Source organism: Diabrotica virgifera, chromosome 6 (genome assembly GCF_917563875.1).
Source record: "Diabrotica virgifera virgifera chromosome 6, PGI_DIABVI_V3a".
Taxonomy (NCBI): domain Eukaryota; kingdom Metazoa; phylum Arthropoda; class Insecta; order Coleoptera; family Chrysomelidae; genus Diabrotica; species Diabrotica virgifera.
Genome location: NC_065448.1, coordinates 8221455 through 8245678, shown reverse-complemented (window position 1 = coordinate 8245678; position 24224 = coordinate 8221455). Strand labels below are relative to the sequence as shown.

At 31.1% G+C, this 24224-nt stretch overlaps 1 protein-coding gene across 1 annotated transcript in view; it reads left to right on the top strand.

Moving 5' to 3' along the window:
* Positions 1-10479: 10479 nt before the first annotated feature.
* LOC114332431 (zinc finger protein 235-like) overlaps positions 10480-24224 on the top strand; it is a 30908-nt gene continuing 17163 nt past the window's right edge. The window contains exons 1-2 of the mRNA XM_050654266.1: positions 10480-11041; positions 11095-11217. Of these exons, the coding sequence (XP_050510223.1) occupies positions 10735-11041; positions 11095-11217 (430 nt within the window). The 5' untranslated portion in view covers positions 10480-10734. The remainder of the gene's footprint in view (positions 11042-11094; positions 11218-24224) is intronic.

Here is a 24224-nt window from a genome sequence, read left to right as displayed (position 1 = left end):
TATTACCAGATAGATAGGCAACTCACTGTAAACATTTGGTTCCTTACGCCATTTGCGAGCGATGTGTTAACTAATCACCATTTGGCGGGAAATTCAAATGGACAAGCATTAATTTTATCCGTTTAGCGCCTCTTGCGGGCAATTTGGTTACTAATTAAAATATCTTGTTATTTTACAAGAAATAATCTCACCTATATTATTAAAATAAAATACCAAAACTTACTAAGCTTGTTAAAGTATTTTATTTGAATAATATCTAAGTAATACTCATAAATTATTCGGAATTCTCAAGTTGCAAAATATGTTATTTTTGCTGTCAAATTTAGTAAGGAAAAGGGATATAAAAAAGTTAGACAATTTTTTTCTAAATATAGGTACGTGTATTTATTTGTTGTTTCAGATAAAACAGTTATAAACTAATTACTATTTACCTATGCATTTTCTAACTTTTCTATGATTTGTACACAACAATAATAAACCATGTTTATTTTTTTTATTAACACAATACCAAAGTTCTTTCGCAACTAAAACAAAACTACACACTACACTTTATAAACGAAGGATGGAACCAACTGAAATTGAAATTACTAAGAATAAATCGTTACAGATAATACAATAAAAACTGTAAACTAATAGAAAATTATTTGTATTTGCACTACTCTCTAACTTCTAACTGTCATTACTTTTACTTTTGACAATAATTGACATCGTCGAGTTAAGCCTCGTTTGATTATTTTATTTGTGACATTCAGGTATGGTGTAATGGTGTTTTAACATAAATGATTGGTTAAAGTCTTCGTGAGCGAGAAAGGCTGTCGTTTCTCTTTATTTAGCTGAGCGGTGTGGAAGTGGTGTGGGAAATTCCCCAATTTTTCCATATGAGATTCCGGGGCATGCTACTGTTTATTAATGGTGCTTGTCAACCAGAGTTGCCAGATGCGATTTTCTAAATCCCCCACTTTTAAACTAAAATTCCCCCAAATTGAAGCTCAAATCCCCCAAATTTAAATTTTTGGCGCATTTTAATAGCTTTGTTCGCGGAGACAGTCTATGACTAGTTGCTGACTCATACGCATGCGCAGTTCCGTTTTCAAGCCCTTAAAAACGGAACTGCGCATGCGAATCAGTCAGAAACCAGTCATGGAGTGTCTCCGCAAACAAAGCTAATGAATTAGGAGCAGTAGTAGTACGACTAATACACGGTAGTACTCAAATGTAAAGAACAGTAAACCAAAATTATACTACTTATCAACAGAGGGCGCTGAAATAATTCATATGTTCTATCATCTTCGATTATATGAGAGTAGAATATACAGTTCTTTCTATTTACTTTCACAAATTTAATTTACCATGAGCGTTAAAATTATCCATAATTCTTCCCCCAAAAATCCCCCAACCATTAATTCTTCCCCCAAAAAATCCCCCAACCATTTCTGCTTATAAAAATTCCCCTAGACGCTTTCAAATTACCCCAAAAATGGGGGAAAATACCCCAATCTGGCAACTCTGTTGTCAACATGCAACGATGCAACATGCAACATGTCAACAAACTACAAACTTCAGAACTTCACGACTTCACTGTTAATGTTAACCTCAAATTAAGTTATTTTTTGACAACGATCTACAGACCGAGCTAGTCTCGTAAATTCCACGGTTTCGAGCCACGCTTCACGCAACCGTATTTGCGTACTTGTGTTTCGAGTTGTGTGGTCGTGCGCTGCTGGTCGAGTGGAGTTATAATTTACCAAATTTAAATAAAATATAATCGTTTCTACTGATTCATAATACATATACTATAATATAATATATTAAAGTTTTTAATATTGCTAATATTATTAAAGTTTTTAACATTGTATTTTAATATAATTTTTTTTATTAATAATAAAAATACCCATGATACTATTATAAATAACATTATTTATAGTATCACGTGCACCTCTAGTTCAAAAAAAGTACAAGATAAATACCGCGGTTTTTTCATATGAAAATGCAAAGCAAAATATACAATTTGCAGAAAAAATGCTTGTTTTCTTGATAAAATAATACAAATTGTATATAGGTAGGTATAGTCCAACCATTTTTAATTGAAGGCGACTCATCTACAAATTGAACTGAGAACTATCGGCAACAATGTTAAATTTTAGAACTAAATTTATACCGGGGGTATTTTTATTGTGTATCCTTTGCCAATGTGGATAAGTGAAAAAATTAGATCATTTCCTAAAATTTGCCACGGTAACAATATACCTCCAGCCGATGGGTCAAATTTACAAGTGGCTAAGTTGAACAAATTTCTTGAATACTGTGAATCATTGGTAACCTTATCAATACTTCGCTGGTCTATATATTTATGTTCGTCGAAGGGTGAGAATTCTTAGAAATATTTTACTTGTCAACATGTGTCCTTATCCGCATAGACGTCGACGTGGGGTGTTTTGTTTCTTGTGACATGGGAATAAGTCACAATTTAAGTTTTAAATTAAATTTATTTGACGTTTCGATTTCCAACTTGGAAATTATTATCAAAATACACAACTTTAATAATTTAAACAAATTTTGTTTTTGTTGCTTGGTAAAAAATTCTTCTCTAATAATTTAATTTTATCTCACTCATTCATATTGACAATTCAGACATATACATTTTAAAGTAGATTTATTTATTAAATCTTAATCTTCGATTCATTGTCTTCACTCTTGTTCGTATTCTCACTGTCTTGTCTTTCGTTTACTTGATTAAAAGAAATGCTCCACCATCTTTCTATTTTTAGTAGGCGTGTAAATTGGAGATATAGTTCATTAAAATGAAAAAAAAAACATTGCTTTTTGGTGGTGCCATTTGCAATTATTCTTTCACGTTTTAATATCTGTAAATTGTAAAATAATATTCGTGCCGTTCCCAAAGATCAAGGATAGTAAATGAAACTCAATACTTATTATAAACACACATCATAATGACAATTTAAAGTGGAAATTGGCCTTGAAATACTGTATAGGTACTCCCTATTAATAAAATTTTACTTTATTTATTATTTTACTTCGAAAATAAGCCCACTTTGAAAATTAAATTTATTTGACGTTTTGACTTCCACTTCGGAAATCGTTATCAAAATACAAAGTATTAATACCTATCACTTTCAGAAGTGGAAGTCGAAAATATGCCAAAATGCAAAATTATTTGCCAAGTAAAATAGTGTATATATAACTAATGGTATGGTGCAAATGTTTGGAGTAAATTCATTATTTCGTAAACCAGCGACAATTAGGATAAATCCTGAGACAGGTCGATTTTTATTTTTGAACGATTTTTTGACATATATGTATATCATACTAGTGACGTCATCCATCTGGGCGTGATGACGTTTGGGAGCGTTCAAGTATTACGTAACGCGATTTTTGAAGATTTTTAACCCCTCCCCCTACGTATCGCACTCTTATGGGAGTTTAACTATTGCGTAATGCAATTTTTGAAGATTTTTGACCCCCCCCCCAACCTGCGTTACGTAATACTTGAACGGTCCCTAATCTATGATTTCTTTAAATGAGAATCGGAGTCGTGTGCTAGCTCATTTGAAGGGTTATTTAATTATCTATTCAGTAATATAAACATTGATATAATTGCTTATACAGGGTGTCTAAGAAAAATTATTAATTCAAAATACATTCTAACGCTTTCAGAAAATTCAGAAAATAGAAAAAAATGTTTAATTCAGAAATAAACATTGTTTTTCGCTTAAATTAAATAATGTTCAAACTGTCAAGGGGCAGATGGGTGGCAGCTCGAACATTGAAATTAAGCGAAAAACAATGTTTATTTATCAAAAACCATTTTTTTTTGTCTTCTGAAAGCAATAGAATGTATTCTAAATTAAATAAGTTACATGCCTTCTTTTTTTTTTGTGTCAATTTAATTAAAAAAAATAAAAAAATCAATTTCAAAATTTTTTGAACAGCTTGTATAAATAATTGTTAATGTTTATATTGCTGAATAGAGAATTGAATAACTTTTCAAATAAGCTATCACACGACCTCTATTGACATTTAAAAAAATCATCGATTACGTCATCGCGCTCAGATGGATGACGTCACTAGTAGGACATGTCTCAAAAAATCATAATTTAAAAGCAAAAATCGACCTGTTTCAGGATTTTTCCTTAAAGTCGGTGGCTTACGAAATAACCAATTTATTCCAAACATTTGCACCATACTGTATGTAATTGCATAAGATGCCACAAAGAAATACATTCAGAAGAATATTTACTTTATTTTGTTAGACAACTAGAAAATATCTATCAAAACATACATGATAATTTAATAATTACATCGATCTTAGATTTAACTTTTACGTAATTACTTACGTGTATAAATAAGTAATAAATAATTAAAATATTATTTTGGTACGCCACTGCAAAGTTGACAAAAGAACTATCGGTGACTGGCTTTAAGTGCAATGTTGCCAATGAAACACCTTCAATTAAAAATTGTTGAAGTTTTTTTTTTATATAGAGTAGCTAAGGGTTGAGTAGTTATAGCAAAAGTAGCTACGCCATCTGAGACACGAAAAGGATGAAATTAGTTTTATTTTCTTTTTTTATGGAGCATGATGAAGAGTTTTTTAAAATAGGTAACAATCAGGGCCTATTTTACCACTAGGCCCGTGAGGCACCTGCCTCGGGCCCGCACTTTAATGGGGCCCGGAAAGATGAAAAAAGAATGTGTGTGTACTTTGTACGCATGTAAGAAGTTATACTTCTATTATATGATTATATGATTATAAACGAAATTAATATACTTTTTATTTATATTTTATTTAAATATTAAACTAATTTATACTTACTACTTCTCAAACATTTTTATTAAAACAGTGCCAAAAATTAAAATAATAAAAGAATAAAACACACACAAACACATTAAAAATGCCACAAATGATTTCTGAACATTAATTGTCGAAAATTTTTTTAACTAAATACGTATTTTCTGAAAATAAAATTATATAATAAATATACTTACAATCATAAAATGTATAAAAAAAATAAAAAAATAAAAGTTTCTATTGGGATTCGAACCAACTTATCAGCGCAGTTGGTATTGGCGTTGTATTGGGGTTCATTCGCATTAAACGCTTCGCCATGGTGACAACGTGTCATTATGTGTGAAGATCGACTAACTAAACGGATTAAACTTTTGACATTTTTGAATTACATAAAGCAAATTATTTTAATTTTGAATTGAAATGATTTAGAATTGAAAAAATACAACAAAACATAGAGTAAGAAAACAATATATTAGGTGAATATTGATAGAAATTTTGATGGTAATCAAATTATGTAAATAAGGGCCGGTTGTTCGAACGCTAATCAACAATGATCATTATCAAATATTTAATTACTGTCACCAAAACTGTCAATGTCAACTTTGCTTGGGTTGCTGAAAACATAATTAATTACAATTATGAGATTTATTATTAATTATGTTAATAATTATTGTTATATTAATTGATTATAGTCTCAGAATTGTAACTAATTATGTTTTTAAAGTTGACATTGACAGTAATTAATTATTTGATAATGATCATTGTTGATTAGCGTTCGAACAACCGGCCCTAAAAGTATTACATGGTATGTATTACAAGTATTGGTATGTTCAAATAGGTAGGTACCTATGATATATTTACAATTATTACGTACCTGTTGCTTTAAAAACTATTTAAAAGTCACTACAATTATAAACTTTTTTGTTTCTGTCCTCACAAAAACAAAACTAATATATTATACATTTGTTTACCTTCATATTGAACAATTATTTATTATTGACAGATCATTTCAACACCCAATCAGAGCCCGTATAACGACTAATACCATACTGTCGGTGTGCGCATGCGCGCAGATCAATATAAATTCACCCTCAATCTCAATCGCGCTTAAAGAAGTATAACTTCAAAAAAAATTTTATTGCAATGACAAAATAAATTTTCAAAATTTTTTGATTTTACGAACCGGAAATGGTAAATGATGACTCCACTTTTGATTTTCAAGTGACATCACCTGTCACAAGTACATCTCCGTCATCTATAGAAAACGACAATGTCAATAACTCTTTTCCTAGCGATATAGGGAATAGGCCAAAACATTTAAATTTGGAATTTCAACAATATCTTATAAATAATCGACCGAATCAATCTATTGATAAAATTAGTGAATGTGTTACTACAAAGTGCAATTTTTTATAAAATAAGAGCTAATGGGGAAAAATTCTTCGCGAGTGGTTAGTGTACACTGTAGTCCTAAATGTAGCCGTGTTTATTGTTACACTTGTAAACTGATTTCCAGAAAATAATTGTTTTTCTAACTTTCGATGGGTATAATAACTGGAAAAATATCAGGCAGTTAAGCGGTCTCCTGAACATATTTGATCAATTGGTACGTAGTCCAGAAGTAGTACAGCAGGACAAATTATTGTAACAATAATGGAAAAAAGTTATTTAGAAGAAAAGGAACATTGGAGAAACGTTTTTCAACAAATAATAGAAAGCAACCATTAAATTTTTGTCCAAGAACGGTCTATCCTTTTATAGTGCAACAACCAAATTATTTACAAATGGAAATGACATAATACAGTGTGTCACATTTAAGATGAAAACATTCCTATATTTTGGTTATCAAAATAAATACAGATTTGAAGACAGTCATACAGGTTGACTGTTCACATTTTTTAAGATAGTCAGCTCAAATTTAAATATTTAACGCAGCCTACTGCGACTCGACAAACTGGGTAAATTTTCTATATTTTGCTTCGTGTTAAAAGATAACTAAAAAATATCCACAAGGAAGAATTTCCTGTAGCTGGCTGTATACCATTAATTAAAAGTAAATTTAATGAAAAATGTTTCTTGGTAAAAGGTATATTTATTTAAAAACCTTTTATATCTAAGAAAAAAACTTATTTGAAAAAGATGTTCCAAATATTATTCTGACCTCACATAGCAAATTTCATGACAAAATTCGCACTTTTAGTTTTTTCATTTTTTGTAGTCAGGATCCTAAAACTAAAAATTGGCTGGCCTGAGATGCATCTCGGATCAAACAAATTTTAGAGTCCTGACTTCAAATATTGAAAAAACTAAAAGTGCGAATTTTGTCATGCAATTTGGTATGCGGGGTTAGAATAAGGTTTGGAAGTACTTTTTCAAATAACTCTCAAATATCTCTAACGCGAAGAAAATTATAGAAAATTTACCCTGCTCGTGGATTTACAGTAGGCCGCGATTAAAATTTAAATTTCAGTTAAATATCTTAAAAAATGTAAACCTTCAACCTGGGTGACTGTGCAAAACTTCAAACCTGATTTATTTTGATAGCCGAAATATAGATCTGTCTTCATCTTAAATGCGACACACTGTATTTAAACCATATTGAAATGTTTGAATATAAATTTTATTTATTGTTAATATAAATTTAAATTTCTGGTGCAACTATATTTCTGTTAAATAATTAATTCTTTTAAAAAAATGATTATTATTATTAAATCATATTTAGGGGGCCGAAAAGTGTGTAGTGCCTCAGGCCCGATTTGAAGGAAAATAGCCTCTGGGTAACAAAGCATGTTGTTTTGTTACCTATGTTGTTTTTTTTTGCAAATTACAAAATATGTTGTTTTCAATACAAGTTTACAAGAGTTTAAATTATAAACACAAAACTAAATAAATAATTTCTCACAATGGTCAAAAACCCAACGAACTGTCAACACTGATGGAATCGCCATAAAACGAAGTTAATGGCGCCAGGATGAGATAGAAGATAATCAGGTAAAGGAGGGAAGATAATCGGACAGTGCTAGTCAGGTACGTTGTAGTTGTAACAAAATTTTACCTGAAAATTCTCTGTCTCTCTCATGTCTCTCTAGAAGTGCTAGAACCTCTCTCTTGTATGTTGGCGCCTATCTCGCTTCACTGTTGGAATGGGACGGGGCCATTCCATCAGTGTTGACAGTTCATTGCAAAAACCGCACTTAAAATTTTTAAAATTCACAACACAGTATCACGCAAATTTTCAAACAGAATCCAAACACGGAAACACCTGACACGGTGTCTCAAGTACGATTGCGTGAAGCCGTGGAATTTACGAGACCCAGCTCGGTCTGTAGATCCAAGTATTTTTTTGTACCAACATAACAGCATTCTTGCACAGCATAGAAAACGAAAACGTTTCATTTATTATGCTGTGATTCTTGTTAAGTTGGTGGCGTGTATTAAGTCACGCTGTTGCTATTTTCTGGGGTTCAACTTTCACTGATACCAACTGATACTGAATATCGTATATACAGGGTGTAACAAAAATACAGGTCATAAATTTAATCACATATTCTGGGAGCAGAAATAGTTCGATTGAACCTAACTTACCTTAGTACAAATGTGCACATAAAAAAAGTTACAGCCCTTTGAAGTTACAAAATGAAAATCGATTTTTTCCAATATATCGAGAACTATTAGAGATTTTTTATTGAAAATGGACATGTGGTATTCTTATGGTAGTAGTATCTTAAGAAAAAATTATAGTGAAATTTGGACACCCCATAAAATTTTTATGGGGGTTTTGTTCCTTTAAACCCCCCCAAACTTTTGTGTACGTTACAATTAAATTATTTTTGTGGCATCATTAGTTGAAATAAATATTTTTAAAACTTTTTTGCCTCCTAGTATTTTTTCGATAAGACGGCTTTTATTGAGTTGCAACTTCTTTTTTAATATGTTTACATAAAAGTTTTATGAGGGTTTTGTTCCTTTAAACCCCCCAAATGTTTGTGTACGTTCCAATTAAACTATTGCTGCGATACCAGTAGTTAAACACAGTGTTTTTAAAACTTTTTTGCCTCTTTGTATTTTTTTGATAAGGCATCTTTTATCGAGATGTGGATCCTTTTTTAATATGGTTCAAAATATACCTAAACACAGTGCTGTTTTTGTGACGGTACGCGCCGGTACGCCGTACCGGTACCTTTTGGGACAAAAATAAAAAAACAACAAAATTAGAGACAAATTCCTGAATTTTTTCCTTGCTCACAAATAGCATTAAAACGCCCTTATTGAGGCTAAATTTTAAAAGTTTTCCCGGGGGCGGACCCCCTTTTATGAACACTCCCCAGACCCCCCAGAACATTGCGTACCGGAACCTATATTGTTACAAAAACAGCACTGCCTAAACATGTAAATCAAAAATAAATGTTCATTACCAAGTTTCCATAATCGTACTTAACCATATACAAATATGTGGTGGATTTGACAAATATTCAAAATATCTCGATATAAACTGATTTTTCGAAAAAGTACTGAGAGGCAAAAAATTTTTTAAAACATTGTTTTTAACTAATGGTACTACAATAGGGCTTTTCATTCACAGTCATTTGTTTCGAGCTTCTGTCATGTGTCACATAATATTAATATATCTACGTCATACGTTATTGGTAATAACCGTAATAACAATGATAGAAACCAAAGACGTATGGCGTAGATATATTAATATTATGTGACACATGACAGAAGCTCGAAACAAATGACAATCGATGAAAAGCCCTATAGAGAGATATCGAAACCGTCGTTTGGTAATAAAAGATCTTTTATTTTGACACTTTTGACATATAAGCATGGTTATTTATGTCAAAATAAAGGATCTTTTATTAAAGGACGATGTTAAATCATAGAGTTATATATTAGCATAGAGAGAGCCTTCACTATGCGCGTCCTGACGACAAGATCTCTTCGACTGGTTTGCGCTATCTCTTTCTAACACATCGTACCGAGAAACTAAGATGACATTAAGGTGTGAGTATAGGCGGTGGTATAGGCACGGAAGAGGAGGACAACTGTCTCAGCTTAATATGCGTAGAGTGAAACAGCACTAATCCAAAGAAAAAAGATGGTGTCGTCACTTCGCTTTGATGATACTCTCTCTATGTCAATATATACCTCTATGTGTTAAATAGGGTTTCGATATCTCTCTAACATTAATTAAATTGGAACGTACATAAAAGTTTGGGGGGTTAAAAGGAACAAGACCCCCATACAATTTTTATGGGGTGTCCAAATTTAACTATAATTTTTTCTTAAGATACTACTGCCATAAAAATAATACCACATGTCCATTTTCAATAAAAAATCTCTAATAGTTTTCGATATATTGGAAAAAATCGATTTTCATTTTGTAACTTCAAAGGGCTGTAACTTTTTTTATGTGCATCTTTGTACTAAGGTAAATTAGGTTCAATCGAATTATTTTTGGTCCCAGAATATGTGATTAAATTTATGACCTGTATTTTTGTTACACCCTGTATACGGAAAAATAAAATCGATTGACATGAAAATTAGAACAAAAAAATTATAAATAAATAACTAATTTGAATTAGGGATTCCAATGAACTGTCAGTGGTGGTCGGTGGATGGCTAAACTGACATGGCCATAGACACAGTTAAGGGGGGTGGTCATGGCGTATCTAAATGTTTACATTGAATATTGACAAATTTGTAAAGAATATCCTGTTTGGTTTTGTTTTTTTTTTGTTAATTGTGTAGCGAAATTTGTGAAATTGTGATAGCAAATTAAATATGAAGTGGTTTAAACATTGGATACGCCTATGAATGACAGTTTCGCCATCCAGCAGCCATATTATATCACGTGATTTGGAAACAAGCAGTGATGCCTAATTTCTCAACTATACGAAAAACATAGCGGCTGCGCATTGCGCATGCGCAGAGTTACATGTGGTTGTGGTTACATGTGGGTTACATGTTATTTACATGAAGAGTTTTTGTTTGTGTTTGTATTTTATTATTGTAATAATTGTAATATTGTATCGCCCCCCCGGCGCCCAGTGACTTTTTTTTGCCTTTGTGTTCATTGTTCAGTTTATTTGCTTATCTTAGTGTCCGCTATGGAATGTAACATTGAAATTAAGGAAGATTCTGTTGAATGCGGCCACAGCCAAAGTCGCATAATAGAGAATCAGCTATTCACATCAACCGATCTTGAGGACTTGAAGAAAGGACCAGCAAGTAAGACAAGTAATAATAATTAATACTAAACAATGAAATGTAATTCTTATTAGCTAGGGCAGTAAAAGCTGAAATTAAAGAAGAGTTTGTTCCCTATCCAAGATATATAGAGGAGCAGGTATCCACCTCCCTTGATCTGAGAGACTTAAAGAATGAACCAGATGAAGATAACTCAGGTAAGATAATCAAAACTCACTTTCTCCATGCATGATCGAAATTAAGTTGTTTATATTTTCTGAATCTGTTTGTTGAACCCTACACGAATCCAGAACTAGTTTGACTCAAAATTAGCTTAATCCAATATAAATTCAATGTTAAAAGAAGGCTTTTGAATCAAACTCTGTCTTTCTCCTATGACAGTTCTGCGTGAAACCTGTCTTTTTCCAACCGACCAATAAATAAGAGGAATGTAAAGTGAGTGGAGGGGAAAGCGAAAACTCCTACAGAAGTAAAATCTATGTGTCGAAGTCCATTACGAAAGGCACAAAATCTCTAAATTCTGAACTAGTGATTATTCCTAAATCAAATTTAGTTTATTTATTTATTTATTAACGGGCTTGCCCGTGAATAAATAAATAAAAAAATAGATAAACCCAATACATACAAAATACAATAAAGCAGAGCTTTCGTCACATATAAATATAAAATTAAAATTAAATATATTAATTAAATATATAATAATTATTAAATATAAAATTTAGATACATGTAAAACTACAACTATAAAATACAAACATAAAAATAAAAGAATATAAATTATTTTCAAATGATGAAAACAACTGAATCAATTATAACAGTTAAATCTATTTAATTTTTTTTAAATTCAAAATTCAAGACGCCCGAGTTCTTGTTTAATAGAAGAAACTGAAGAACCAAACAGATCTATTAGATGACTAAACTTGTTTCCATACAGGGTCAATCTACTAATTGGTGCATATTGACCATAATTTGTAGCATGCCGTTGTTCCTTGAATATTTGTGGATTTCGTGTCAATCTAGCAGGTATATTAAAGCCCACAAGACTTATCAATTCTAATTCTTCGGAGTTAATATAAACACCAGAGATAATTTTGCGAAGATAACAAATATTCAACATGACTCTTCTGCATTCAAGAGTTTGTAAATTTAATCTCATATTGTCATAAGTATAATTTCCAACTGTTAAACCCATCTTAAAAACAGCAAAACATAAAAATTTATTTTGAACCTTTTCAATATTTAGGATTTGATATGCATAACTAGGTGACCAGACAATAGAACCATATTCAATAATTGATCTCACGATACTGCAATATAAGATTTTTATTGTGTGAATTGAAAAATCTTTTGATGAACGTAATACAAAACCCAACATCTTAAATGCCTTCGAAACAGTATGGTCAATGTGAGAGTAAAATGTTAATTTACAATCAAATATTATACCTAAATCCCGAATTTCGTTCACACGTGTGACAGGAGTATTATTAATAAAATACACATAGGTAAGGTGAATAGGCGAATGGGATCTAGCAAAAGTTATTAAAAAGCATTTGTTAATATTAAGTTCCATTTCATTTCTACCATACCACTCATAAAAATCATTTACTTGTGACTGAAGCTGAAAAATGTTATCCTCATCATAGACAGTCTTATATACACTGAGCGGCACAAAAAATGGCCACCCCACAAAATGGGTAATTTTTGATGTCGTGAATTTTCTAAATCTGTTGTCCGATTTAGGTGATTTTTTTAACATTTTATAGCCTTATTCTTTAACAATATCGCTGTAATAAAATTATTGCTAGACAGGTAAATGATCATTGTATACCGGGTGTACCAATCAAACTGTGTTTTATTCTCAAAGTTCACCACACCCTGTGTAATATTCTAGCATTTATAAAATATTGAAATTAAAACCCAACTATAGCCGCAGGTTTTCTTAACATTCTGTTTTTTGATTCATTCGCTTATGTTGGATAATCAAAAAATACAGGGTGTTTCTAAATAAGTGCGACAAACTTTAAGGGGCAAATCTGCATAAAAAAATACTGGCCGGTTGCTTTATAAACCCATGTCGGCAAATGCTTCCTTTCCGAGATACTGGATGTTGAATTATTTTCTTACAAACTGACGATTTATTTATTGCTCTAAAACCGGTTGAGGTATGAAAATGAAATTTGGTAGGTTTTAAGATACAGTTATTGCACATTTTTTGACATGCAATTAAGTATTTTATATTCTCCATTGGCGCGCATACAGGTAATATGACGGGTAATATTACCGGCATGCACGCCAATGGTGAATATAAAATTCTTAGTTGTATGTCAAAAAATGTGCAATAACTGTATCTTAAAAACTACCAAATTTCATTTTCATATCTCAACCAGTTTTAGAGCAATGAATAAATCGTCAGTTTGTAAGAAAATAATTCAACATCCAGTATCTCGGAAACGAAGCATTTGCCGACATGGATTTATAAAGCAAACAGCCATTATTTTTTTATGCAGATTTGCCCCTTAAAGTTTGTCGCACTTATTTAGAAACACCATGTATTAATGAAGAACATGGCTAGTTGTTAAAGTACCTAACTTTTTTATTATCCAACATAAGCGAATGAATAAAAAAAACAGAATGTTAAGAAAACCTGCGACTATAGTTGGGTTTTAATTTCAATATTTTATAAATGCTAGAATATTACACAGGGTGTGGTGAACTTTGAGAATAAAACACAGTTTGATTGGTACACCCGGTATACAATGATCATTTACCTGTCTAGCAATAATAGTCTGGGCTGATTATCAGAGAATAGGCCATTTTTGGGAAAAGTTATTTACCAGCAATTTTATTGCTGGAATCGAATTATAAGATCCTATATATTAATAATATAGGTATGCAAAGTCCTCAGATAGTGTGCTACTTTTTTTACAAACAAGATGGCGCCCGAAAATCGTGTTTTTTTTAATTATTGCTCTATAACTCCGAAGATTTTAATTTTACAACAAAAACACTCAAATAAAAATTCACCGTGATTAAATTCTGCATAGAGACGTGTTTTTCCCGATCTGCTCCGATGAAAATTTTCCTCGGAAAATGCGGGTTTTCTTAACAAAATCTTTAATTTTCAAATAAAGTTTTAGATACGTAATTATTTACCAATAATTAAATAATTTGGTGACTTAAAAGCCTTCTTGGTTTAGATCATAGTTCCAGAAGCTGATGAAAACTAAACGAATATTTTAGCAACAATTCAATTGTTAATTAATAATTTACGGTCGCAATAATAAACAAAATTATTATTATACACCGATCAAACTTTGAAATCTTATAAAGATGAGATGCCTATTTAACATTTTGTCGACAAAATATAAATTATTTGTTTTTTTGCATAATCTTTAAATGTTTAAAAAAAATAGTTATAAACAAATTAACGTTTCTCCGAAAGTTTTTATTATATTGTAATTTTAAAAAATAGCTAAAATGCGCATTTCAAATGTCTTGAAAATGAATGCTTTAAAACTTTTTTGCAATCATTTGCAAAAATGTTATGAAACAGCAAAGTAAACATACGATTACTACGGTGTTTATAGTTTTTTTAATTCTTTCAAAGCGTAGAAGTGAGTTTAAAGTACAAGCTAATTATTTACAAATAAATATCGATATCAGTTTAATGGTTATATTTTAATTAAAGATTATAAATATATTTTTTTGCAATTTACACGCGCGAAATTAGAATAATACAGTACTTTAGCTAAAATTTTCACTCGGAGCGACGACCGGCCGCGCGAGTCGTACACTTTTATAAATAATATATGCTGCGTGTCAGTCGCTTCGAGTGAACATTTTAGCTCCGACTCTGTATCAGTCCTACTTTTTCGCTAAAAATTACAAAAAAAAGTATTTTTAATCTTTGATTAAAATATAACCATTGCACTAATTTTTGACATACTTTGTGAGTAATTAGATTGTACCATAGACTCACTTTTAAGCTTTGAAACAATTAAAACAAATTATAAACAACGGAAAAATCGTATATTTACTTTGCTGTTTCATAACTTTTTTGCAAATGGTTGGAAAATTTTTTTAAAGCATTCATTTTCAAGACCTATGAAATACGCATTTTAAGTATTTTATAAAATTAGAATATAATAAACAATTTCTGAGAAATGTTAATTTTTTTATAACAATTTTTTTAAACACTTAAAGATTATGTAAAAAAATGAAAAATTTATATTTTGTCGACAAAATATTAAATAGGCATCACACCTTTATAATCTTTCTAAGTTTGATCAATGTCTCATGATTATTTTGGTTGTTATTGCGACTGTAAATTGTTAATTAAATTGACAAATTGACAAATTAAATTGACTGTTAATTAACAATTGAATTGTTGCTAAAATATTCGTTTCATTTTCACCGGCTTCTGATTTTATAATCTATACCAAGAAAGCTTTTATTTCACCAAGCTATATAATTATTAATAAATAATTACTGGCCCAAAAAATTTATTTGAAAATTCGAGATTTTGTTGGGAAAACCCACATTTTCCGAGGAAAATTTTCGTCGGAGCAAATCGGAAAAAACATGCTTCTATGTAGAATTAAATTGGGGTGAATTTTTATTTGAGTGTTTTTGGTGTAAAGTTAAAATCTTCGAAGTTATAGAGCAATAATTGAAAAAAATACGATTTGTCGGCGCCATTTTGCTTATAAAAAAAGTAGCACACTATCTGCGGACTTTGCATACCTATATTAATAATACATAGGATCTTATAATTCGATTTCAGCAATAAAATTGCTGGTAAATAAACTTTCTTTGTACTTTACTAATTAGACCAGAGTATTATAATTATTCGTATAAAACAGCGTATAAAACGTCGCAAACTGGAATACCTACTTCGGACCATACTTCAAGGTAAAGTGCATGGGAAAAGAGGTCCAGGACGAAGAAGAATATCCTGGCTGCATAACCTGCGAAAATGGTTTAACTTAACCACTACCGGACTTTTCAGGGCAGCAGTCAACAAAGTCAGAATAGCCATGTTAGTGTCCAACATCCGTAACGGATAGGCACCATAAGAAGAAGATTATAACTATTTTTTTTTCAAAATTTAAAGATTATGCAAAAAAAAGAAAAATTTATATTTTGTCGATAAAATATTAAATAAGCATCTCATCTTTATAATATTTATAAGTTTGATCAACTTATCATGATTATTTTGGTTATTATTGCGATCGTAAATTGTTAATTAACAATTGAATTGTTGCTAAAATATTCGTTTAATTTTCACCGGCTTCTGGAATTACAATCTATACCAAGAAAGCTTTGATGTCACTAAGTTATTTAATTATTGATTAATAATTACTTACCTAAAACTTTATTTGAAAATTAGAGTTTTTGTTAGGAAAACCCGCATTTTCCGAGGAAAATTTTCGTCGGAGCAAATCGTGAAAAACATATCTCTATGCAGAATTTAATTGCGGTGAATTTTTATTTGGGTGTTTTTGTTGTAAAGTTAAAATCTTCGGAGTTATAGAGCAATAATTGAAAAAAATACGATTTGTCGGCGCCATTTTGTTTATAAAAAAAGTGGCACACTATCTGCGGACTTTGCATACCTATATTATTAATATATAGGATCTTATAATTCGATTCCAGCAATAAAAGTGCTGGTAAATAACTTTTCCATGAATTTTGCTAATTAGCCCAGAGTATAATTTTATTACAGCGATATTGTTAAAAAATAAGGCTATAAAATGTTAAAAAAATCACTTAAATCGGACAACAGATTTAGAAAATTCACGACATCAAAAATTACCCATTTTGTGGGGTGGCCATTTTTTGTGCCGCTCAGTGTATTTTAACATCAGCAAACATTAAAAAGTTAACTTCCTTAAAAATAGTAAAGTACGAAAAAAAAAGACAATGTGGACACACTACTAAAAAAACATTATGGAAATAACAGAAATATTGATGAACTGCAGTTTTATGTTCATATTACACAACAGCATACAAAGGTCCAATTTCCCAATATAAAGGAATCAAAGGGATTTCCAATTTTTAAAAATAAAGGTTCTGCAAGTAATATTGAGAATTATAGTTTGATTTGTATACTTAGTCAGATTGCAAAATTATTTGAACTGGCATTTTGTGAAAGACTAACAAGCTATCTAGAAGCATTTTATTTACTGCCAGATGTCCAAGATGGGTTTAAGAAACGCAAATCTATTCTGAGCGCTGTTAATGACTCTCTTAATTGTGTCTATGAAGCTCTTAATGAAAAACAGAACACGTTGTGTCTTTTTTATGATCTCAGTTGCGCTTTCGACATGGTGGATCATAGGCTGCTTCTGATAAAGATGGAAGGCATGGGAGTTCGAGGTATACCACATGACTGGGTAATATCATATTTGTCAAATTGTTTGCAAACAATAATATCAAAGATGATACATTATCAGACCCAATGAATTTTTCTGTGGGAGTACCACAAGGTTCGGTACTTGGTCCTCTCTTCTTTATTGTTTTTATCAACGATATCAACCAAGTTTGCACTACTCCTAATCAAATTATTAAATATGCAGATGATACAAGCTTCATTATATAACATCATCAGTTTGATCAGTTTGTTAGCAAGGGCAATGCAGCATCTCCGGAATTTAGTAAATATTGCAAAGATGACTGCCTTAAATTAAATATAACAAAAACCAGCTTCATGAGATTTTTACCAAAGTCCATTCAAAATGCTGAAGGAATAAAATTTTTAGGACTGATGCTAGATCCAAAGCTAAGCTGGGAAAACCACATACAGTCGGAAAAATTAAAGAAGACCCATGAACGATCACATCAATCACTTATTTTGTATTTGCTGTCTTCTTCTATAAATAACAAACGTTTGTTATAGAGCAAGACAGCAAATACAAAATAAGTGATTGATGGGATCGTTCATGGGTATTCTTTCATTTTTGCGACTGTAGATAAATATAAGGGATACTATATCCTTCCATATATTAAAACTAATGTACTATGGCTTGGTGTAGCCAGCTCTTCAGTACTGTTTAATATTTTGGGGCCCATGTCCATATGTGAATAGAGCTTTTATATCAAAAAAAAATACTATGAACTATGTTTAAAGTATCACCAACTACATTGTGTAAGCCACAATACCGTCATTGGAACCGATATGACCTGTTGTTCCACTATCAAGCTAATTACTTTTATTCTTTTAACATACAACTACAACTATATTAAAAGTTGTAAAATTCCATTAGCAAACAAGGGAATTGTTTCAAAACTTCCTTTCTCCTAACGAGTTTGTTTCAAAACATGCTTTGTCCAAAAGTTTGCTTCAAAACTCGCTGTCTCCAAACAAAAATGCCAATTATTTACCTAATTATTGACGAAAATTGGATTTCACTCATTATGTAATGGCAATTTCTATGGTTAAATTCTATAATATGAAACTTAAATCCATGTGATAACTGTAATTGTGTAACTGTGGCTTGTTTTTTACAAGTTTTTAGCTATTTGTGAGAAACGAAAATTTTGGGGAAATCGAGTTTTGATTTTATACCCCTCAATAAGTAATAATTTTCACTACCTATACAGGGTGTTTCATTGGGAAAGTAACATACGTTAACTGTAGAAAGAGGACACTTAACAGTCTCAAAAATACCATACTTAATGGGTCTTACTTCATTAATAACAAAGATACTGGGTGTTTTATCCATTTTGCCATTTTCTTATTTGGTTCATAACTTTTTAACCACACTGTATATTTATTTTATATTTGGCACGCAAATATTATTTAAGGTGTACAATCAACTAACTTATTTAAAATTGTAAAAAATTCAGGTTCGGATTAAAAAATATTGGAAAAATGTTCCGATCCAAAAACAACACCTTGTACATTGAATTTTTTTAAAATAGATTTTGCATTTGAAAAGAGGATAAAAAACTAAATTTATTGGTATACTTTGAATTTTTGGCAAAATGATTTTTCTGGTCAAATTTTGAATTTGAATTCTGAAATTATGTGAATTGCGAAAGATCGAAGTATAAAAAAAAATTGAAATACGAGTTACAACTTGCTAACCATACTTTATTTTTATTTTATATTTATCACTGAATATTTTTTAAGGTGTCCAATAATTTAGTTTATTTACAATTATAAAAAATCCAGGGCCGGATTAAAAAATATTGGAAAAATGTTCCAACCCAAAAACAACACCCTATACATTGAATATTTTAAAATAGATTTTTCATTGAGAAGAGGATGAAAAGCTAAATTTAGTGGTATACTTTGAATTTTCGGCAAAATTTTGAATTTGAATTCTGAAATTATGTGACTTGTGAGAGCTCGAAGTAAAAAAAAATTAAAATGTGACTTAATTTTAATTAATAGCATTTTTTTAATGTAAATTGTTAAAATGTTAACATTTTAGTATTTTTTTATTGTGGCGACAAATAATTCATAACAAATATTCACCTTTAATTAATAAATAAAGTCCCGACACTGAAAAGTAAAAGGGACTCAAAAGACTATATATATATATATATATATATTGTTATATTTCTATTTGATATGAAAATTAAATTTTGATAATTATAAACAGAATTCAATTTAATATAAAATATTTTCAATTTTCTCAACCACGGGCATATAAATTTAAAACAACCTGTATACAACAAATTGTTATATTTAATTTTAAGAAGTGATTAAATAAGACTCAAGTGAAATCGATAATAGGCCATTATCGTTTGTTCGCGGAAGGATCGATCATTAGCCGATGCTAAATAAGACTAAGTGGAAATAGAGAGTAGGTCATTAAAATTTGTATATAGTAGAAAGTAATTTTAGAATGGGAATTAACTATTTTCTTTGAAATCCATTAAGCATATTTAGAAAGTTTAAAAATTGGTTTTGAGGAATACTGCGAATGAGAGTTGGTGGTGGAAGTTTGATTTGTGAATCTGGAAGGGATATTTAGAAAGCAGGGGAATGAATGACAAATAGAGATCAGAATGTTTTGAGCTGTCGAGAAGTGAAGTCGAGTAGTAGACGGTAGTGTACGGAGAGTGAGAAAGCCTGTGTAGTTCCGTGAGTGTGAAGTATCTATCGTAGAACGAGAGGTAGGCCAGGTTGAGAGTAAAAGAACCTCCTTGAGCCAAGAGTTCCCGGTAGCTGATTGCAGTTTCGAAAAAGGTAGAACACAGCATCACGACAGAAGCAGGAAACGAGAGCTATACGAGCTAGTTTCAGAGGAGAACATTACTGGAAGCCAGGACGAGGTTTGGATTGCAGCCAAGGATAGCAGGAAACGGGTCTTGTGTGAAGACATTCTCAGTGCACCAGAAAAAGGTCAGTCTCATTTGTTTGGACATGAATGTATGGGTTTTTCGTAGTAAATACCACATTTAAAATTGAAGAAACATAATCAATAATATCAGAAAAGCTTCATCAAACTTAAATAGAATTGTTGCTAATAAATCATAATAGTTAAATGTTAATAAAAACTTTCAATTGGAAATCAAAAGAAAATAAGATTCCCATGTGTAAATGTTATGTTTAAGAAAAATAAGATATAGCAAATATTAAGCAGTGATTGCCATTTAAATAAAATAAACAATATTTTGATTACAATTGTAACCCATATGTGTTATTATTTTACTTTTTTCTTTCCTATCCCGATTAGGAACCATTAAGAAATACTTAGAAGCCACGTATGTAAGTAATTAATTTTATAAAAAGCCCTGAGATTGAAAACATATTGATATGTGATCTGGTAAATTAATTAGATTATTATTAATGCATTGATTAAATTAAATGACATATAAAAATATTATCTCATATCAATAATCAAGATCACAACAACTGTCGTCCAACGTGGAAAGCATTGTTAAGTATTTCTAGTGGCAAATTTGAAGGATAGAAAGAGTAAAGCCGGTATTTGAAAATTTATATGCCTGTGGTAAAAAGTGAGATACTTACATTTGATAACATAAAATTTTAGATCTCTTTAGGTACAAATTTTACATAACTGATTTAATATTTTATTTTTACGATATTTACATTTGATATATTTATTGACAATTTATAATATTTGGGTGAGAAAAAGTCGTCTTGGTAACATACTAGTAAAATTTCATATTTGGCGGGGACAGTACTTCTTGAAAACAAATGTCTGTGACAAGAAGCCAAAGCAAAGACAACAAAAAACAAAAAGAACATTCAAATCAAGAGAATAATTCAGACCAAGAAGATATTTTAGACACGACAATCATGGCATCAGAACAGCAAGAATTATCAGGAATAGATAAATTATTACAAATGATGCAACTCCAGTCACAAAGAATAGAACAAAAAATGGATAAAAATCAGGAAGAAACATCAAAGAAAATGGATAAAGTGGATCAAAAAATGGATGAATCACAACAAAAAATGGATCAAAAAATGGAGGAAACACAACGAAAAATGGATGAAACACAACAAAAATTGGATCAAAAAATGGATGAAACACAACAGAAAATGGATGAAACACAACAAAAAATGGATGAAACACAACAAAAATTGGATAAAAAAATGGATGAAACACAACAAAAAATGAAACAAGCAATAGAAGAGAACAACAAGAAAATGGAGGAACGCATAGAAAAGGAAGTAAAAGGATGTTTAACAACAATGAAAAACGAGATGAAAGAACAAGAAATGAAAATTCAAAATAAAATAAAGGAGATAACGAATTGCCAGAAAAAAGAAATGGAAAGTTTGGAAAACAAGTTGCAAAACGCTATTCAAGCAGACATAGAAGAAGTGGAAAGAAAGATTGCGGAAATCAATACCCAACAAAATGTCGGAGAAAGAAGAGAAATGGTTATACATAGCACAGATGACGTGAAGATAAGGTTTGGCGGGGATGTAAGAAGATTACACCCAGTGCCGTTCATAAATAGCCTGAAAAAGAAAATACAGCACATCGGAAATTTCGAAACAGCAAAAGAAACTATCAGAAACCATCTCAAATATGAAGCAAGCCTATGGTTCGATAGCAAAGAAGAAGAATTCGGCAATTGGCAACAATTTGAACAAAAATTTTTGAATTATTTCTGGGGAAAAGTCCAACAATTGGAAATTAACAAGGAATTGCAAAATGGGAAATACAATGATAGGATGGGTGTATCAGAAAGGACATATGCTTTGCAAATTTACAATAATGCAAAACATTTACAATATAATTACTCATCGGAACAATTAGTCGAACTGATTGCAAGACATTTCGAGGAAACGCTGGAAGACCATATCACATTGCAAAACTACAAAGACATAGATAGTTTATGCCAATTCCTACAAATAAGAGAATCACGTCTAAGAGAAAGAAAATCAAGAAGGTCGCGAGAAGATTACAGGCCCCGAGAAACACAAGAGTACAGAGATAGAAATCAAAATAGGAGGGACTATACAAGACGAGATTTTAATCCCAGAAGGGAAAACGAAAATATAAACAACGATGAGCAACCGGCGTCTTTTCACGACGGCGCTCACTAAAAACCAAAAATCAAACAGGAATCTTTTGTCACCCCAAGGAGTTTATTAAATTGGCAGGAAACAACGAAAAGAAAAATGGAGTTAATTTAAAATTTGTGGATGGATTTATCAACGAGAAACCAATTAAAATTATGATAGACACTGGATCTGAAATAACATTGGTCAACAGAAAACTAATAGAAGAAGTTAACTTAACAAATTTAATTTACAAAATACCTAGGGTAAATTTAGTGGGCGCAAACAAACGGACATTGGCAACTATAAATGAAGGCATACGAGTAATGGTACGACTGGGTAAGAAAATGTATGCACTACAATGTGTAATAATGCCAAACATGTCACATGACATGATAGTAGGAGTTGACGAATTGGCAGAAAAACATGTAGTGATAGATTTTAAAAATAATACGATGAAACTAACAGAAGAAGAAGAAGAAAAAGAACAGGACAAGGAACATGAGAAACAAAATACGGACGAATCAGGTAAAGAACAAACAGTGGAAATGAATTTGGCAGCGAAGCAAGGACAAAGAAAAAAAAGGAGAAAAGGTCAGAAAAAGATAAAAGAAAATGAAACCTGTGGCTCCTCAAAAGAAGAGTTGAGCCCAGAAGAAGAAAATTTGAGAGTATCAGAAACAAAGGAAACCTGGGATTCCTCAAAAGAAGAGACGAGCTCAGGAGAAGAAGAAATAAAGCAAAAAAATGAAAGTGAAAAAAATATGATTGAAACAGTGGTATTTGAAGAGGAGGTATATGCAAACGAGGATGCGGAATGCACGGTAAACATGTGTGAAGAATCTGAAAAAAAAGACAGAAAATTGATATGTGGAGAAGGGAAAGAAAAAGAATTGCGGTTGATGTTAAGAAATTACGAAAATTTGATCAATGAGGAAAACAGAGTGGCTAAAAAGTACGAACATTCATTTGAGGTGAAAAACTTGGGAAATTTTCGATCAAAGACTTACCCGATTCCATACAAGTATCGACAAGAGGTGAAAGAAGAAATAAATAAAATGTTGGAAGATCAAATCATCGAAAGATGTGATTCACCGTATGTTAACCCGATTGTGATAGTAAAGAAAAGCAATGGAGAATTGAGATTATGTTTAGATGCCAGGAATATCAACCAGCACACTGTATCACAATATGAATCACCTCTAAACATCGAGGCCATTTTTGGAAGAATCACCGGGTCACACATATTTTCGAAAATTGACTTAAAACACAGTTTTTGGTTGATACCGTTAGCTGAAAAGTGTAGAAACTACACCGCTTTTTCTATTGATGGTATTGTCTACCGGTTTAAGGTAGTGCCATTTGGATTGCAGAGTGCTTGTGCTGCACTCGTCCGAGCTCTACATACCATTTTGAATCGCCATGAAGATTTCATAGTTCATTATATCGATGATTTATTAATTTTTTCACAAGATACTCAGAGTCATCTGGAACACATAGAAATAATTCTGAAAGAATTGGACACAGCGGGATTGAAATTAAACATTGAAAAATGTCAATTTTTTCAAAAAGAAGTCATTTATTTGGGTTTTCAATTGGACACCAAAACAGTAAGATTAGCCGAAGACAGAGTCAAGCTCATAGATGAATACCCAAGACCAACGAATTTGAAAACATTGAGAGGTTTTCTTGGCACGATAAATTATTTTAA